The 12,761-nt window shown below is 40.0% G+C and overlaps 1 protein-coding gene across 1 annotated transcript in view; it reads left to right on the top strand.

Moving 5' to 3' along the window:
• Positions 1-6,135, top strand: part of pmepa1 (prostate transmembrane protein, androgen induced 1) — a 7,775-nt gene extending 1,640 nt beyond the window's left edge. The window contains exons 2-3 of the mRNA XM_016250012.1: positions 4,979-5,032; positions 5,540-6,135. Coding sequence (XP_016105498.1) covers positions 4,979-5,032; positions 5,540-5,935 — 450 coding nt within the window. The 3' untranslated portion in view covers positions 5,936-6,135. The remainder of the gene's footprint in view (positions 1-4,978; positions 5,033-5,539) is intronic.
• The last annotated feature ends 6,626 nt before the right edge of the window (positions 6,136-12,761 follow it).

The raw sequence follows: 12,761 nt of genomic DNA, 5'->3' as shown, positions 1-12,761 counted from the left end.
ACACACACACATACACACACACACACACACACACATACACACACACACACACACTGTCCGTAACGGCTTCATTCACACACGCTGATGTCTGTCTCACTCCAGGCGTCACATCACAGTGGAGTAACTGTTCTAATTTTAGGTTCAGCTTGGTCATATTATCATTGACTCACGACGCTTGTGTGTGTGTGTGTGTGTGTGTGTGTGTGTGTGTGTGTGAGTGTGTGTATGTGTGAGTGTGTGTATGTGTGAGTGTGTGTATGTGTGAGTGTGTGTATGTGTGAGTGTGTGTATGTGTGAGTGTGTGTATGTGTGAGTGTGTGTATGTGTGAGTGTGTGTATGTGTGAGTGTGTGTATGTGTGAGTGTGTGTATGTGTGAGTGTGTGTATGTGTGAGTGTGTGTATGTGTGAGTGTGTGTATGTGTGAGTGTGTGTATGTGTGAGTGTGTGTATGTGTGAGTGTGTGTATGTGTGAGTGTGTGTATGTGTGAGTGTGTGTATGTGTGAGTGTGTGTATGTGTGAGTGTGTGTATGTGTGAGTGTGTGTATGTGTGAGTGTGTGTATGTGTGAGTGTGTGTATGTGTGAGTGTGTGTATGTGTGAGTGTGTGTATGTGTGAGTGTGTGTATGTGTGAGTGTGTGTATGTGTGAGTGTGTGTATGTGTGAGTGTGTGTATGTGTGAGTGTGTGTATGTGTGAGTGTGTGTATGTGTGAGTGTGTGTATGTGTGAGTGTGTGTATGTGTGAGTGTGTGTATGTGTGAGTGTGTGTATGTGTGAGTGTGTGTATGTGTGAGTGTGTGTATGTGTGAGTGTGTGTATGTGTGAGTGTGTGTATGTGTGAGTGTGTGTATGTGTGAGTGTGTGTATGTGTGAGTGTGTGTATGTGTGAGTGTGTGTATGTGTGAGTGTGTGTATGTGTGAGTGTGTGTATGTGTGAGTGTGTGTATGTGTGAGTGTGTGTATGTGTGAGTGTGTGTATGTGTGAGTGTGTGTATGTGTGAGTGTGTGTATGTGTGAGTGTGTGTATGTGTGAGTGTGTGTATGTGTGAGTGTGTGTATGTGTGAGTGTGTGTATGTGTGAGTGTGTGTATGTGTGAGTGTGTGTATGTGTGAGTGTGTGTATGTGTGAGTGTGTGTATGTGTGAGTGTGTGTATGTGTGAGTGTGTGTATGTGTGAGTGTGTGTATGTGTGAGTGTGTGTATGTGTGAGTGTGTGTATGTGTGAGTGTGTGTATGTGTGAGTGTGTGTATGTGTGAGTGTGTGTATGTGTGAGTGTGTGTATGTGTGAGTGTGTGTATGTGTGAGTGTGTGTATGTGTGAGTGTGTGTATGTGTGAGTGTGTGTATGTGTGAGTGTGTGTATGTGTGAGTGTGTGTATGTGTGAGTGTGTGTATGTGTGAGTGTGTGTATGTGTGAGTGTGTGTATGTGTGAGTGTGTGTATGTGTGAGTGTGTGTATGTGTGAGTGTGTGTATGTGTGAGTGTGTGTATGTGTGAGTGTGTGTATGTGTGAGTGTGTGTATGTGTGAGTGTGTGTATGTGTGAGTGTGTGTATGTGTGAGTGTGTGTATGTGTGAGTGTGTGTATGTGTGAGTGTGTGTATGTGTGAGTGTGTGTATGTGTGAGTGTGTGTATGTGTGAGTGTGTGTATGTGTGAGTGTGTGTATGTGTGAGTGTGTGTATGTGTGAGTGTGTGTATGTGTGAGTGTGTGTATGTGTGAGTGTGTGTATGTGTGAGTGTGTGTATGTGTGAGTGTGTGTATGTGTGAGTGTGTGTATGTGTGAGTGTGTGTATGTGTGAGTGTGTGTATGTGTGAGTGTGTGTATGTGTGAGTGTGTGTATGTGTGAGTGTGTGTATGTGTGAGTGTGTGTATGTGTGAGTGTGTGTATGTGTGAGTGTGTGTATGTGTGAGTGTGTGTATGTGTGAGTGTGTGTATGTGTGAGTGTGTGTATGTGTGAGTGTGTGTATGTGTGAGTGTGTGTATGTGTGAGTGTGTGTATGTGTGAGTGTGTGTATGTGTGAGTGTGTGTATGTGTGAGTGTGTGTATGTGTGAGTGTGTGTATGTGTGAGTGTGTGTATGTGTGAGTGTGTGTATGTGTGAGTGTGTGTATGTGTGAGTGTGTGTATGTGTGAGTGTGTGTATGTGTGAGTGTGTGTATGTGTGAGTGTGTGTATGTGTGAGTGTGTGTATGTGTGAGTGTGTGTATGTGTGAGTGTGTGTATGTGTGAGTGTGTGTATGTGTGAGTGTGTGTATGTGTGAGTGTGTGTATGTGTGAGTGTGTGTATGTGTGAGTGTGTGTATGTGTGAGTGTGTGTATGTGTGAGTGTGTGTATGTGTGAGTGTGTGTATGTGTGAGTGTGTGTATGTGTGAGTGTGTGTATGTGTGAGTGTGTGTATGTGTGAGTGTGTGTATGTGTGAGTGTGTGTATGTGTGAGTGTGTGTATGTGTGAGTGTGTGTATGTGTGAGTGTGTGTATGTGTGAGTGTGTGTATGTGTGAGTGTGTGTATGTGTGAGTGTGTGTATGTGTGAGTGTGTGTATGTGTGAGTGTGTGTATGTGTGAGTGTGTGTATGTGTGAGTGTGTGTATGTGTGAGTGTGTGTATGTGTGAGTGTGTGTATGTGTGAGTGTGTGTATGTGTGAGTGTGTGTATGTGTGAGTGTGTGTATGTGTGAGTGTGTGTATGTGTGAGTGTGTGTATGTGTGAGTGTGTGTATGTGTGAGTGTGTGTATGTGTGAGTGTGTGTATGTGTGAGTGTGTGTATGTGTGAGTGTGTGTATGTGTGAGTGTGTGTATGTGTGAGTGTGTGTATGTGTGAGTGTGTGTATGTGTGAGTGTGTGTATGTGTGAGTGTGTGTATGTGTGAGTGTGTGTATGTGTGAGTGTGTGTATGTGTGAGTGTGTGTATGTGTGAGTGTGTGTATGTGTGAGTGTGTGTATGTGTGAGTGTGTGTATGTGTGAGTGTGTGTATGTGTGAGTGTGTGTATGTGTGAGTGTGTGTATGTGTGAGTGTGTGTATGTGTGAGTGTGTGTATGTGTGAGTGTGTGTATGTGTGAGTGTGTGTATGTGTGAGTGTGTGTATGTGTGAGTGTGTGTATGTGTGAGTGTGTGTATGTGTGAGTGTGTGTATGTGTGAGTGTGTGTATGTGTGAGTGTGTGTATGTGTGAGTGTGTGTATGTGTGAGTGTGTGTATGTGTGAGTGTGTGTATGTGTGAGTGTGTGTATGTGTGAGTGTGTGTATGTGTGAGTGTGTGTATGTGTGAGTGTGTGTATGTGTGAGTGTGTGTATGTGTGAGTGTGTGTATGTGTGAGTGTGTGTATGTGTGAGTGTGTGTATGTGTGAGTGTGTGTATGTGTGAGTGTGTGTATGTGTGAGTGTGTGTATGTGTGAGTGTGTGTATGTGTGAGTGTGTGTATGTGTGAGTGTGTGTATGTGTGAGTGTGTGTATGTGTGAGTGTGTGTATGTGTGAGTGTGTGTATGTGTGAGTGTGTGTATGTGTGAGTGTGTGTATGTGTGAGTGTGTGTATGTGTGAGTGTGTGTATGTGTGAGTGTGTGTATGTGTGAGTGTGTGTATGTGTGAGTGTGTGTATGTGTGAGTGTGTGTATGTGTGAGTGTGTGTATGTGTGAGTGTGTGTATGTGTGAGTGTGTGTATGTGTGAGTGTGTGTATGTGTGAGTGTGTGTATGTGTGAGTGTGTGTATGTGTGAGTGTGTGTATGTGTGAGTGTGTGTATGTGTGAGTGTGTGTATGTGTGAGTGTGTGTATGTGTGAGTGTGTGTATGTGTGAGTGTGTGTATGTGTGAGTGTGTGTATGTGTGAGTGTGTGTATGTGTGAGTGTGTGTATGTGTGAGTGTGTGTATGTGTGAGTGTGTGTATGTGTGAGTGTGTGTATGTGTGAGTGTGTGTATGTGTGAGTGTGTGTATGTGTGAGTGTGTGTATGTGTGAGTGTGTGTATGTGTGAGTGTGTGTATGTGTGAGTGTGTGTATGTGTGAGTGTGTGTATGTGTGAGTGTGTGTATGTGTGAGTGTGTGTATGTGTGAGTGTGTGTATGTGTGAGTGTGTGTATGTGTGAGTGTGTGTATGTGTGAGTGTGTGTATGTGTGAGTGTGTGTATGTGTGAGTGTGTGTATGTGTGAGTGTGTGTATGTGTGAGTGTGTGTATGTGTGAGTGTGTGTATGTGTGAGTGTGTGTATGTGTGAGTGTGTGTATGTGTGAGTGTGTGTATGTGTGAGTGTGTGTATGTGTGAGTGTGTGTATGTGTGAGTGTGTGTATGTGTGAGTGTGTGTATGTGTGAGTGTGTGTATGTGTGAGTGTGTGTATGTGTGAGTGTGTGTGAGTGTGGGTGTGTATGTGTGTGTGTGTGTGTGTGTGTGTGTGTGTGTGTGTGATTAATCATCCCATAATTCTTTTGCTCATGTTTGCGTGTGTCTATTAATCTAGATAATTTAGCAGTTGAACTGTAACTTCCAGCTGCTCAAGAGACTCACTAAAGAAATCCTGACACCTAGCGGATGTAGATCAACTTCCTCACGATATGACATGCTGCAGTATGTCATGATCCAACACATTATGATTCATCATGTTCTCATAATTGAATCATGATTGAAACGGAGCCAAATGTGTGAGAGGCGACCAGCATTCATGCTGAGAAATGGTGCTTTCAGAATCTCTTCTAGATTAACTGTATGTATATAAATGATTTTAAAAAATCTGTAAACATATATTGTATATTTCACATCCTTATATAAATATAAGAATCTAAAGTAATCAAATGATCAGTGAACATGACTTACTGAACTGAGCTGAAATCCTTGTATTATGTGAGCAGAAAGAGAGAACTAGCTCAACTCAATTTTAAAGTGACTAAAACAAATGAAAATCTAATGTCAGCCCAGTTTCTTGGTTTGTCCTGCATAATTGTAATGTGTTTTTCTCTCTGTTTTCCCTGATTTTTCGCAGGAGGGCAGTCTGTGGTCCTCTGATGGTCCCAGCTCTTCTAGTGCCACGAGTGAAGTATGATTTATTTCATCAATAACTGCATTTATGTGCATAACTTAGTGCTGGATGCTGTTCTTACTCTATACTCTCATCCAGAGATGACTGTTTATTTCCAGAAAATAACTCTGAGTATAAAGGTCCAAATTTAAATTGTTGAAAGAAAGAAAAAGTTGCATAAGTCACATTTTATTATTGCATTCAAAATTAATGTAAAATACAGTAAATAAGACATTTACCAACATTGTAAACACTATAAACATGCATTTTAGTTTCCAATGATTTTTGGCATGTAATGTATTGTTGGCTATTGCTACAAATATACCTGTGCTACTTATGACTGCTTTTGTGCTCCAGAGACACACATTTTGTGTTTTCGTTGGTATGTCGTAATGTCTTTCTATCGTTTACGTGAAACGCATGTTGAAACCCACTCAAACAGAATTTCCCCAAGGGGATAAATAAAGTACTGCTACTACAACACTGCTCCGGATCCTGTTTGACTCTCGTCTCTGTCTCCCGCAGGTTTACGCTCCGGACCGTGTGCCATCGTATCTTCAGCGTGAGCGTCTGCCGCGCTTCCAGCCCACGTTCCCGTACCTCCCTCACGCCATCATCGACCTCCCCCCCACCATCTCTCTGTCAGACGGAGAGGAGCCTCCGCCGTACCAGGGCCCCTGTTCCCTTCAGCTGCGGGACCCGGAGCAACAGCTGGAGCTCAACCGAGAGTCGGTCCGAGCGCCGCCCAACCGCACCGTGTTCGACGGTCCGCTCATCAGCGCCGCTCCGCCGGCGTACAGCGAGGTCATCGGACACTATTACCCCCCCACATCACAGACTCAGCCCACAGCGATCCACATCAGCCGCATGTACACCAGAAACACACGCAACAAAGACAAAGCCAAAGCACAGCATGTCTGACGCCTCTCTTCCTCTTCTAGGGCCTCACTTATAAAACCTTGGCTAAAATGTGATCTTACAATCATCTCTCAAATATGCGTTTCTAGGGTTGGGTATCGTTTGAATTTGATCAATTCCGATTCTTATCGATTCCAATGTGGAAATCAAACATTTTGATGTTAAGCATATTTGTGACCGTGGAGCACAAAAGCAGTCATAAGCCAACAATACATTGTACATATTTTGTATATGGCTATTGCCATTAGGATATTAAGTAAAGATCATGTTCCATGAAGATATTTTGTAAATCTCCTACCGTAAATATATCAAAACTTAATGTTTGATTAGTAATATGCATTGCTAAGAACTTCATTTGGACAACTTTAAAGATGATTTTCTCAATATTTAGATTTTTTTGCACCCTCAGATTCCAGATTTTCAAATAGTTGTATCTCAGCCAAATATTGTCCGATCCTAACAAACCATACATCAATGGAAAGATTATTTATTCAGCTTTCAGATGATGAAATTTTGAAAAATTGATTGGTTTTGTGCTCCAAGGTCATATTTATTCTGTGTCTTTTTGCAAAACATTTAATTGCTGCTGAATACCAAGAACAAAAATTCGAAAAAAAACTCAATTAAGAGCTGTTTGTGTGCAAAAATAGAGCGGAACGATTGAGACTTTTTTTTTTGTTTTTAATGGAGCTTTTAGTTCTTTCACGATTCTGAAGAAAAAATATTAGACAACTAAACAAATTTGAATGAATCTCTTGAATGAATGATTCAATGACTCACTCAAGATTCACTTGATTCATTACTGGATGATTCAGTGTTTTTGAATGAATCTCTTGAATGAATGATGCAATGACTCTCAAGATTCACTTGATTCATTACTGGATGATTCAATGTTTTTGAATGAATCTCTTGAATGAATGATTCAGTGACTGACTCAAGATTTACTTGATTCATTACTGGATGATTCAGTGTTTTTGAATGAATGATTTAAAGACAAATACATTTTTAACAGCCCCTTTTCACCACCTAGAAAAAAAAAAGATGCGCACATCCGAATTGATGTCATTGACATATAAAAGATCACCAGTCATCGTCCAAATTCTTTAATTTAGAGCTGCAAGAACAGCTTATATTTCCACAAACCTGCAGTACTCCGACAAGAAAAAGTGTCTGACGTGACGCTAAGCACTTTCCACGTCAAAGCCAGTTTTAACAAATATAAATGAGGCCCCTGCTGTTGCCCGAGAGGCAGCGCTTCAGACTTCCTATAAATATTTACGTGTTGTTTGTCCTCAGTGCTCTTAGTCGCTCTGTACTCAAACTCTGACAACAAAGAAAAACGCTTCCTTTCAGCGATGGGGAAAATTTGGTCTTCCTCTTAGAAACCGTAATCGCAATCTTGTGATTCTTCATCACAGTTCTCCTTCTGTTAAATGTGCATGACTTCCTCATGAGAGCTTTGCACAATATTCAAAGCATCCGACTGTTTGGGAGCAGATATGGAAGTGTTTGTTCAGTTGTTTGCGGTCAGAGAGAGAGTTGAAGCCTCACTGTGTGTGTGTGTGTGTGTGTGTGTGTAGGCTACTATATAAATATATATATATACATGTATATGGAAAACTGAAAAACAAACTTAAAAGCACGGTTTTAGAGTTATTTATATAAATGTCTAAAATTGCACTATTTTTAATACAACGATATGACAGGCCTCGGCTTGTGATCGGTCCACAGATGGTGTGAGTGTCCTGGACGCTGGTTACTGATGAGTGCGAGTGAGTTAAGCGACTTTGCTTCACAGCTCGACTGAACGAATCTGAATCAGCCGGAGGAACATCGCTGAGAGTTCTAGAGATCAGCGGTAGTCGTTTTTCAACTAGATTAACTAGTGTTAGCTTCGGTTTCTTAAATGTATTTGCCTTAATTTTATTCTAGACTCTAGAAACCTGAATTCACAATCATTGATGTTTAGAACGTAAAGGATTTCTTCGGCTGGGGTTCGCATGCGGCATCTCTTATAGCACTTTACGACTCGTGGGAGGAAAACAATCGACCAGCTGTAGCCGCCGGATTCGTTCGGAGTAAACGAGCACTAAAGCAAACGAATATGCAACCGCTCCCTGATCGGACGACGCACGCAGAGCTGAAATCACATCATGGGATCCGGAACGATCTTGAGCTTCACCAGGAGAGACAGCCGCTCTGATTCTGAGTCACTGAATCAATTCATCTTTAATTGAACACAATCTCATTCACTCGCTGCCAAATAGTGACTGCTGGTGAATCCCATGATTTGGTCTGCGCTCGTCTGTGCGCTCGGGGAATATCGGGTCAGATTGTGCCGTGTTCGGTTTTGCTCCAGAGAACCGCTGCTAACACGAAGTCAACAGCTGGAGAGAGAAACTCAACCTAATCTAGCCTAAAGGATCATTCAGTTTATTATATTTTAGTCGTAGATGTTCAGAATGATTCATTTGCTGTTTTTATAATATATATAATCCGCATTATAGCTGCATAATCGACTGAATGCAGACTTTAATCCAGATTTTTTGATTCCAAACTAGTTAGTTGGTAGCTAACTACCCATGGGTCATTCGGTTTATTATAAATTCCATATTATAACTGAGTAGTTGGCCATATGCAGACTTTAATCTGGATGTTTAAGTACCCAAACTAGTTAGCCATAACTAACTACCCATGGGTATTTTTATTACATATTAGTTATAAATGTTCAGAATCATTATTTTGCCATTTTTATAATATATCCCATATTATATCTGGCCAAATGCAGGCTTTAATCTGGCAGTTTTTTAGTTGGTTGGTAACTAACTAGCTGTGGGTCGTTCTCTCTCCAGCTGCGGCGTGATGTCTTCTTTTTGAGATGCCAGTGTGTCACATGCCCCCGTCAGCCAATCAGGTGGCTGCTGACAGGAAGTGACAGTGTATGCATGATGATGATGATGATGATGATGATGATGATGATGATGAGGTAGTTTAGTGGAGAGAGTTGCAATATACCGACTATTTGCCTTTTGATAATGTAGTTTGTTGTTTAGCTCAGATTAAAGATGTACTAGTTGTTTTTGTTGCTTCTCGTTTAAAGGTCATTTTTGTTTTGTTCACTCATTAAACAGACGGCAGGTTTGTGCTTTAGTCCCTCGTTTGAGAGGCTCGTTAATGTGAGTGCAGACTGAAGAAACGTGAAGTGTGGCTTCCAGTCGCCAGTACAGACTCATGCGTGTGTGTTTAGTTCTGTCGCCTTCATAATTACGCCTGGAACACTGAACATCTGCATCAGAATGCATTCGATGCACTTTAGATTTAGTGAAATCAAGCACAAGACGGGTCTGGTTCACGGATGTCTGCTCATCTTCATCTTGCTTTTTGGGCTCTGAAGGCTTTCCGTGTGAAAAGAGGCATTTCCAAAGAAGGACTTTCTCTCCAGTGATTGAAGCTCTTGTGTTTTCTCTGCTGTTGCATTGCTTTGGGTTTGAACATGCCACTGAACGCTCTCTGCGGTTGCAATATGAACATATTTTCATCAAGAATCAGCGGTCCTGTAGAGTTTAGTGACTGTCACTCTTTTATTTTTATTTATATCAGATCCTGAAAGTGTTACCGGTGTTTCTCTTTGGGACAGTGTCTATTACGCACCATCTTATACAATCTCATGCATTTCAATTAGCCGCCAATTATACGAATAAAACATTTTATAAAATAATGCATTGTTTTTATACCTCCTTTGTGTTTGTATGCGTATTGCTTTTGTGTGGTTTATGTCTTCTGTGGTTTCAAAGATTAAAAAAAAGCACATCAGAGTTGGACTTGCGCTGCCTTTGGAGCAGATCGTGTGATTTAATGCTGTTCTTCAATCACGGATCATCCACGTCTTTAAGGATCGAGGTAAATGACCCTCTAAAGCCTGACATATGAAGGTTAATAGTTTAAAGAAATGGAACGGTTTATTGAACATTTAGACAAAATCAAAAAAGCATGACTCGTATAGACTGATACAGTGAGAATATGAAGGAAAAAACAGCTCAAATTTACTCAAACTGAGCAAAAATATGAGTTTGCTGCAGATGCTGATATTCATATGATGAAATTCTGATGCTTGTGATGTAAAATATATTTATAACAGTGCAGCAGATACTAATATAAAATGATATAAATATCAGCCGTGGCTCTATATCTCCAGTAATAATAAGATGAGATTGAAATGCTCCAAACATATAATGCAGTGATGGAGAGCTGAAGAAATAAAGGCTCCTCAGAAGATGTGAGATGTTCTGGAGGCTTGTGAAGATCATTCCTCCGCTGAGGAACAGTGAAAGTAAAGCTTCTGGAAACAAACGCTCCTCAAAAGATCCTGAGGATCAGATTTGAGACTCTAAAACATGATTGATGGAGAATCAAGTAAAGCTGAGCTGCTTCAGTCCAGTAAGTGTTCATCTGGAGATATTACTGCACTTATTCTGACGCTTACTTGATCAAAACCAGTCAAGATTTGGCACGAGCTGGACGTTTCTACAATTACACAAAAAGAGCTTTGACTGGATAAACAAATCTAAACTCTCAATCAGAGACAGAAGACTTGAGGAGTTGATTGTGTTGATGAGTTACAGCAGGCTTTATAGGGTTAGTGACTCTAAATGTGTCTGTTCTCCTGTAGATCCAGCAGGTGGCGCTGTAAGACATCAGATCAGTCAGTGTCTGCTGCTGAAGGTCAGGGTTTGTCCAGCAGATGTCCGGCTCAGCTCAACGATGAAGTTCTTGATTTCAGGTTTTTAACCCAGTTTTAAAAACCTAATTCATATCATATTGTGATGCGAGTCTGTTCTGAGCTCTTCCTCAGTGCATTTGATAGTGGTTTGCACATTTTAGCAAAGAAAGAAATGTAAAATACAACAAAAATCAGTAAGCATGGCCTGTGCCATCTGTTATTACTTTACAGTCAACAGTCTTGTTTTTTGGGTTGAGACACGTGTGACCAGATTAGGACACTAGATGTTTGTCTCTAGTCATCATGATGATGCATCACGCTGCATGTCTCGTTCGGTGAGACTGTTTAGTGCACATCATAGTCTATATGAACATCTTGTGTCTCGTGTAACCGCATTTAATTGATTCCTTTCATTCATTTTCAATTTAAGTTGTCTTTACATACAATATGCCAAAAGCATTATACACTAAACAAGTAATGACGAGGATAAAATAATAAGGTGGTAAGTAGTGAATAGTAAAAATCATAATATGTACATGAATTAATATAATACAGTTTATAGATAGATAAATTTATATATATATATATATATAGTTACAGTCGATTCATTAAGAAGCTGATTGGAGGTCGTTCTGAGTGATTACTGTTTATTCTGTTTATAATACAGAATTAACTAGAAATGATTTAGTCTTCTTAATAATGTATATTGAAACTATAATGACTTGGTAGGAAAATATAGTAATATTTACTGATGATTGTTGAAACACTGACAAGGCATTTCAAAGTGAAATAAAGGGTTAAAGAAATAAGATGCATTTTTACAAGAAATACTCTTTCAGTTCTCCAAGTTTCACATTTCATTCAATGCATTACAGTACAGTTTCTTTGTAATTGTACATTTACCTTCTGAGTGAAAATGGTTTCAGTGTAATTTTTTTGTCAGATTAGACTCATTCAGAGCTGGAAGTCACAGGGTTAGGCTGGTTTAGCAGGTTAAGCTCTGGTCTAGACTGGTTTAGCAGGTTAAGCTCTGGTCTGGTGATCCAGATGTTTCCGGTTCAGTCTAGTTTATTATGAAACGCTTTCTCTATCAGCGCTTGAGCAACAGGCTTGAGCTCGGGTCATAAATGTGCATCTGCTAACTATTACTAACACCCACTCTTCATCATCATCATCATCATCATCAGTGTGAATGTGCTGACTCACGATGAACTGATGCACATGTGCTCAAGAGACACAAAACACATGTTAAGCACTATAGAAATCTTTGCTCTTTAACACATGAAGCACTAAATTCAGTTTGTAGTTTCCAAAAGAACCCAGCTGGCAATGTTCTCTCAAGAGTATGAGCAAACGTTCTTTCAGTAGCATTAATAGAATGTTCCTTCGCTGTTATCTGATCTTGAAAAGGACAGTTCACCCAAAAATAAACAGAAGAAAGAAGCTCTACAGGTTTGAGGGTGAGTAAAGAAATGACGGAATTGTATTTTATGGTTAATAATGTTCTTAAGACACACACAAAAACGTTTGTCTGAGATAGTTTAGAGAACATTCGAAAATAATATTCCCATAAACTAATAAATTGGAACGTTCCCTTTAATGTCATCATTACCGTTCACATAACCAAGAAAAAACTTTTTTCAAAACATTTAAAAATCTGGAGATTTTGGACATTCAAAAATATCAGAAATAACATTTTTATAGCTTAATAGGAATGTTAGCTAAATGTTTTTAGAACATATTTTTGTTCGCATCACTAGAGAAAAAAAAAGTGCACAGAAGCAGTGTTGAGTCGCTGGGGGATATTTGTAGCAATAGCCAACAATACATTGTATGGGTCACAATTATACATTTCTCTTTTATGCCAAAAATCATTAGGATATTAAGTAAAGATCATGTTCCATGAAGATATTTTGTACATTTCCTACCATAAACTTAATGTTTGATTAGTAATATGCATTGCTAAGAACTTCATTTGAACAACTTTAAAGATGATTTTCTCAATATTTAGATTTTTTTGCACCCTCAGATTCCAGATTTTCAGATAGTTTGTTCTGATCGTACGGATCAAGTCCTTCATCTGAGTTTGATTCAGAAGTTTGGACTCAT

Source organism: Sinocyclocheilus grahami, unplaced genomic scaffold (genome assembly GCF_001515645.1).
Source record: "Sinocyclocheilus grahami isolate Dianchi unplaced genomic scaffold, SAMN03320097.WGS_v1.1 scaffold965.1, whole genome shotgun sequence".
Classification (NCBI taxonomy): Eukaryota; Metazoa; Chordata; class Actinopteri; order Cypriniformes; family Cyprinidae; genus Sinocyclocheilus; species Sinocyclocheilus grahami.
This window is presented reverse-complemented; position numbering and strand designations above follow the sequence as displayed.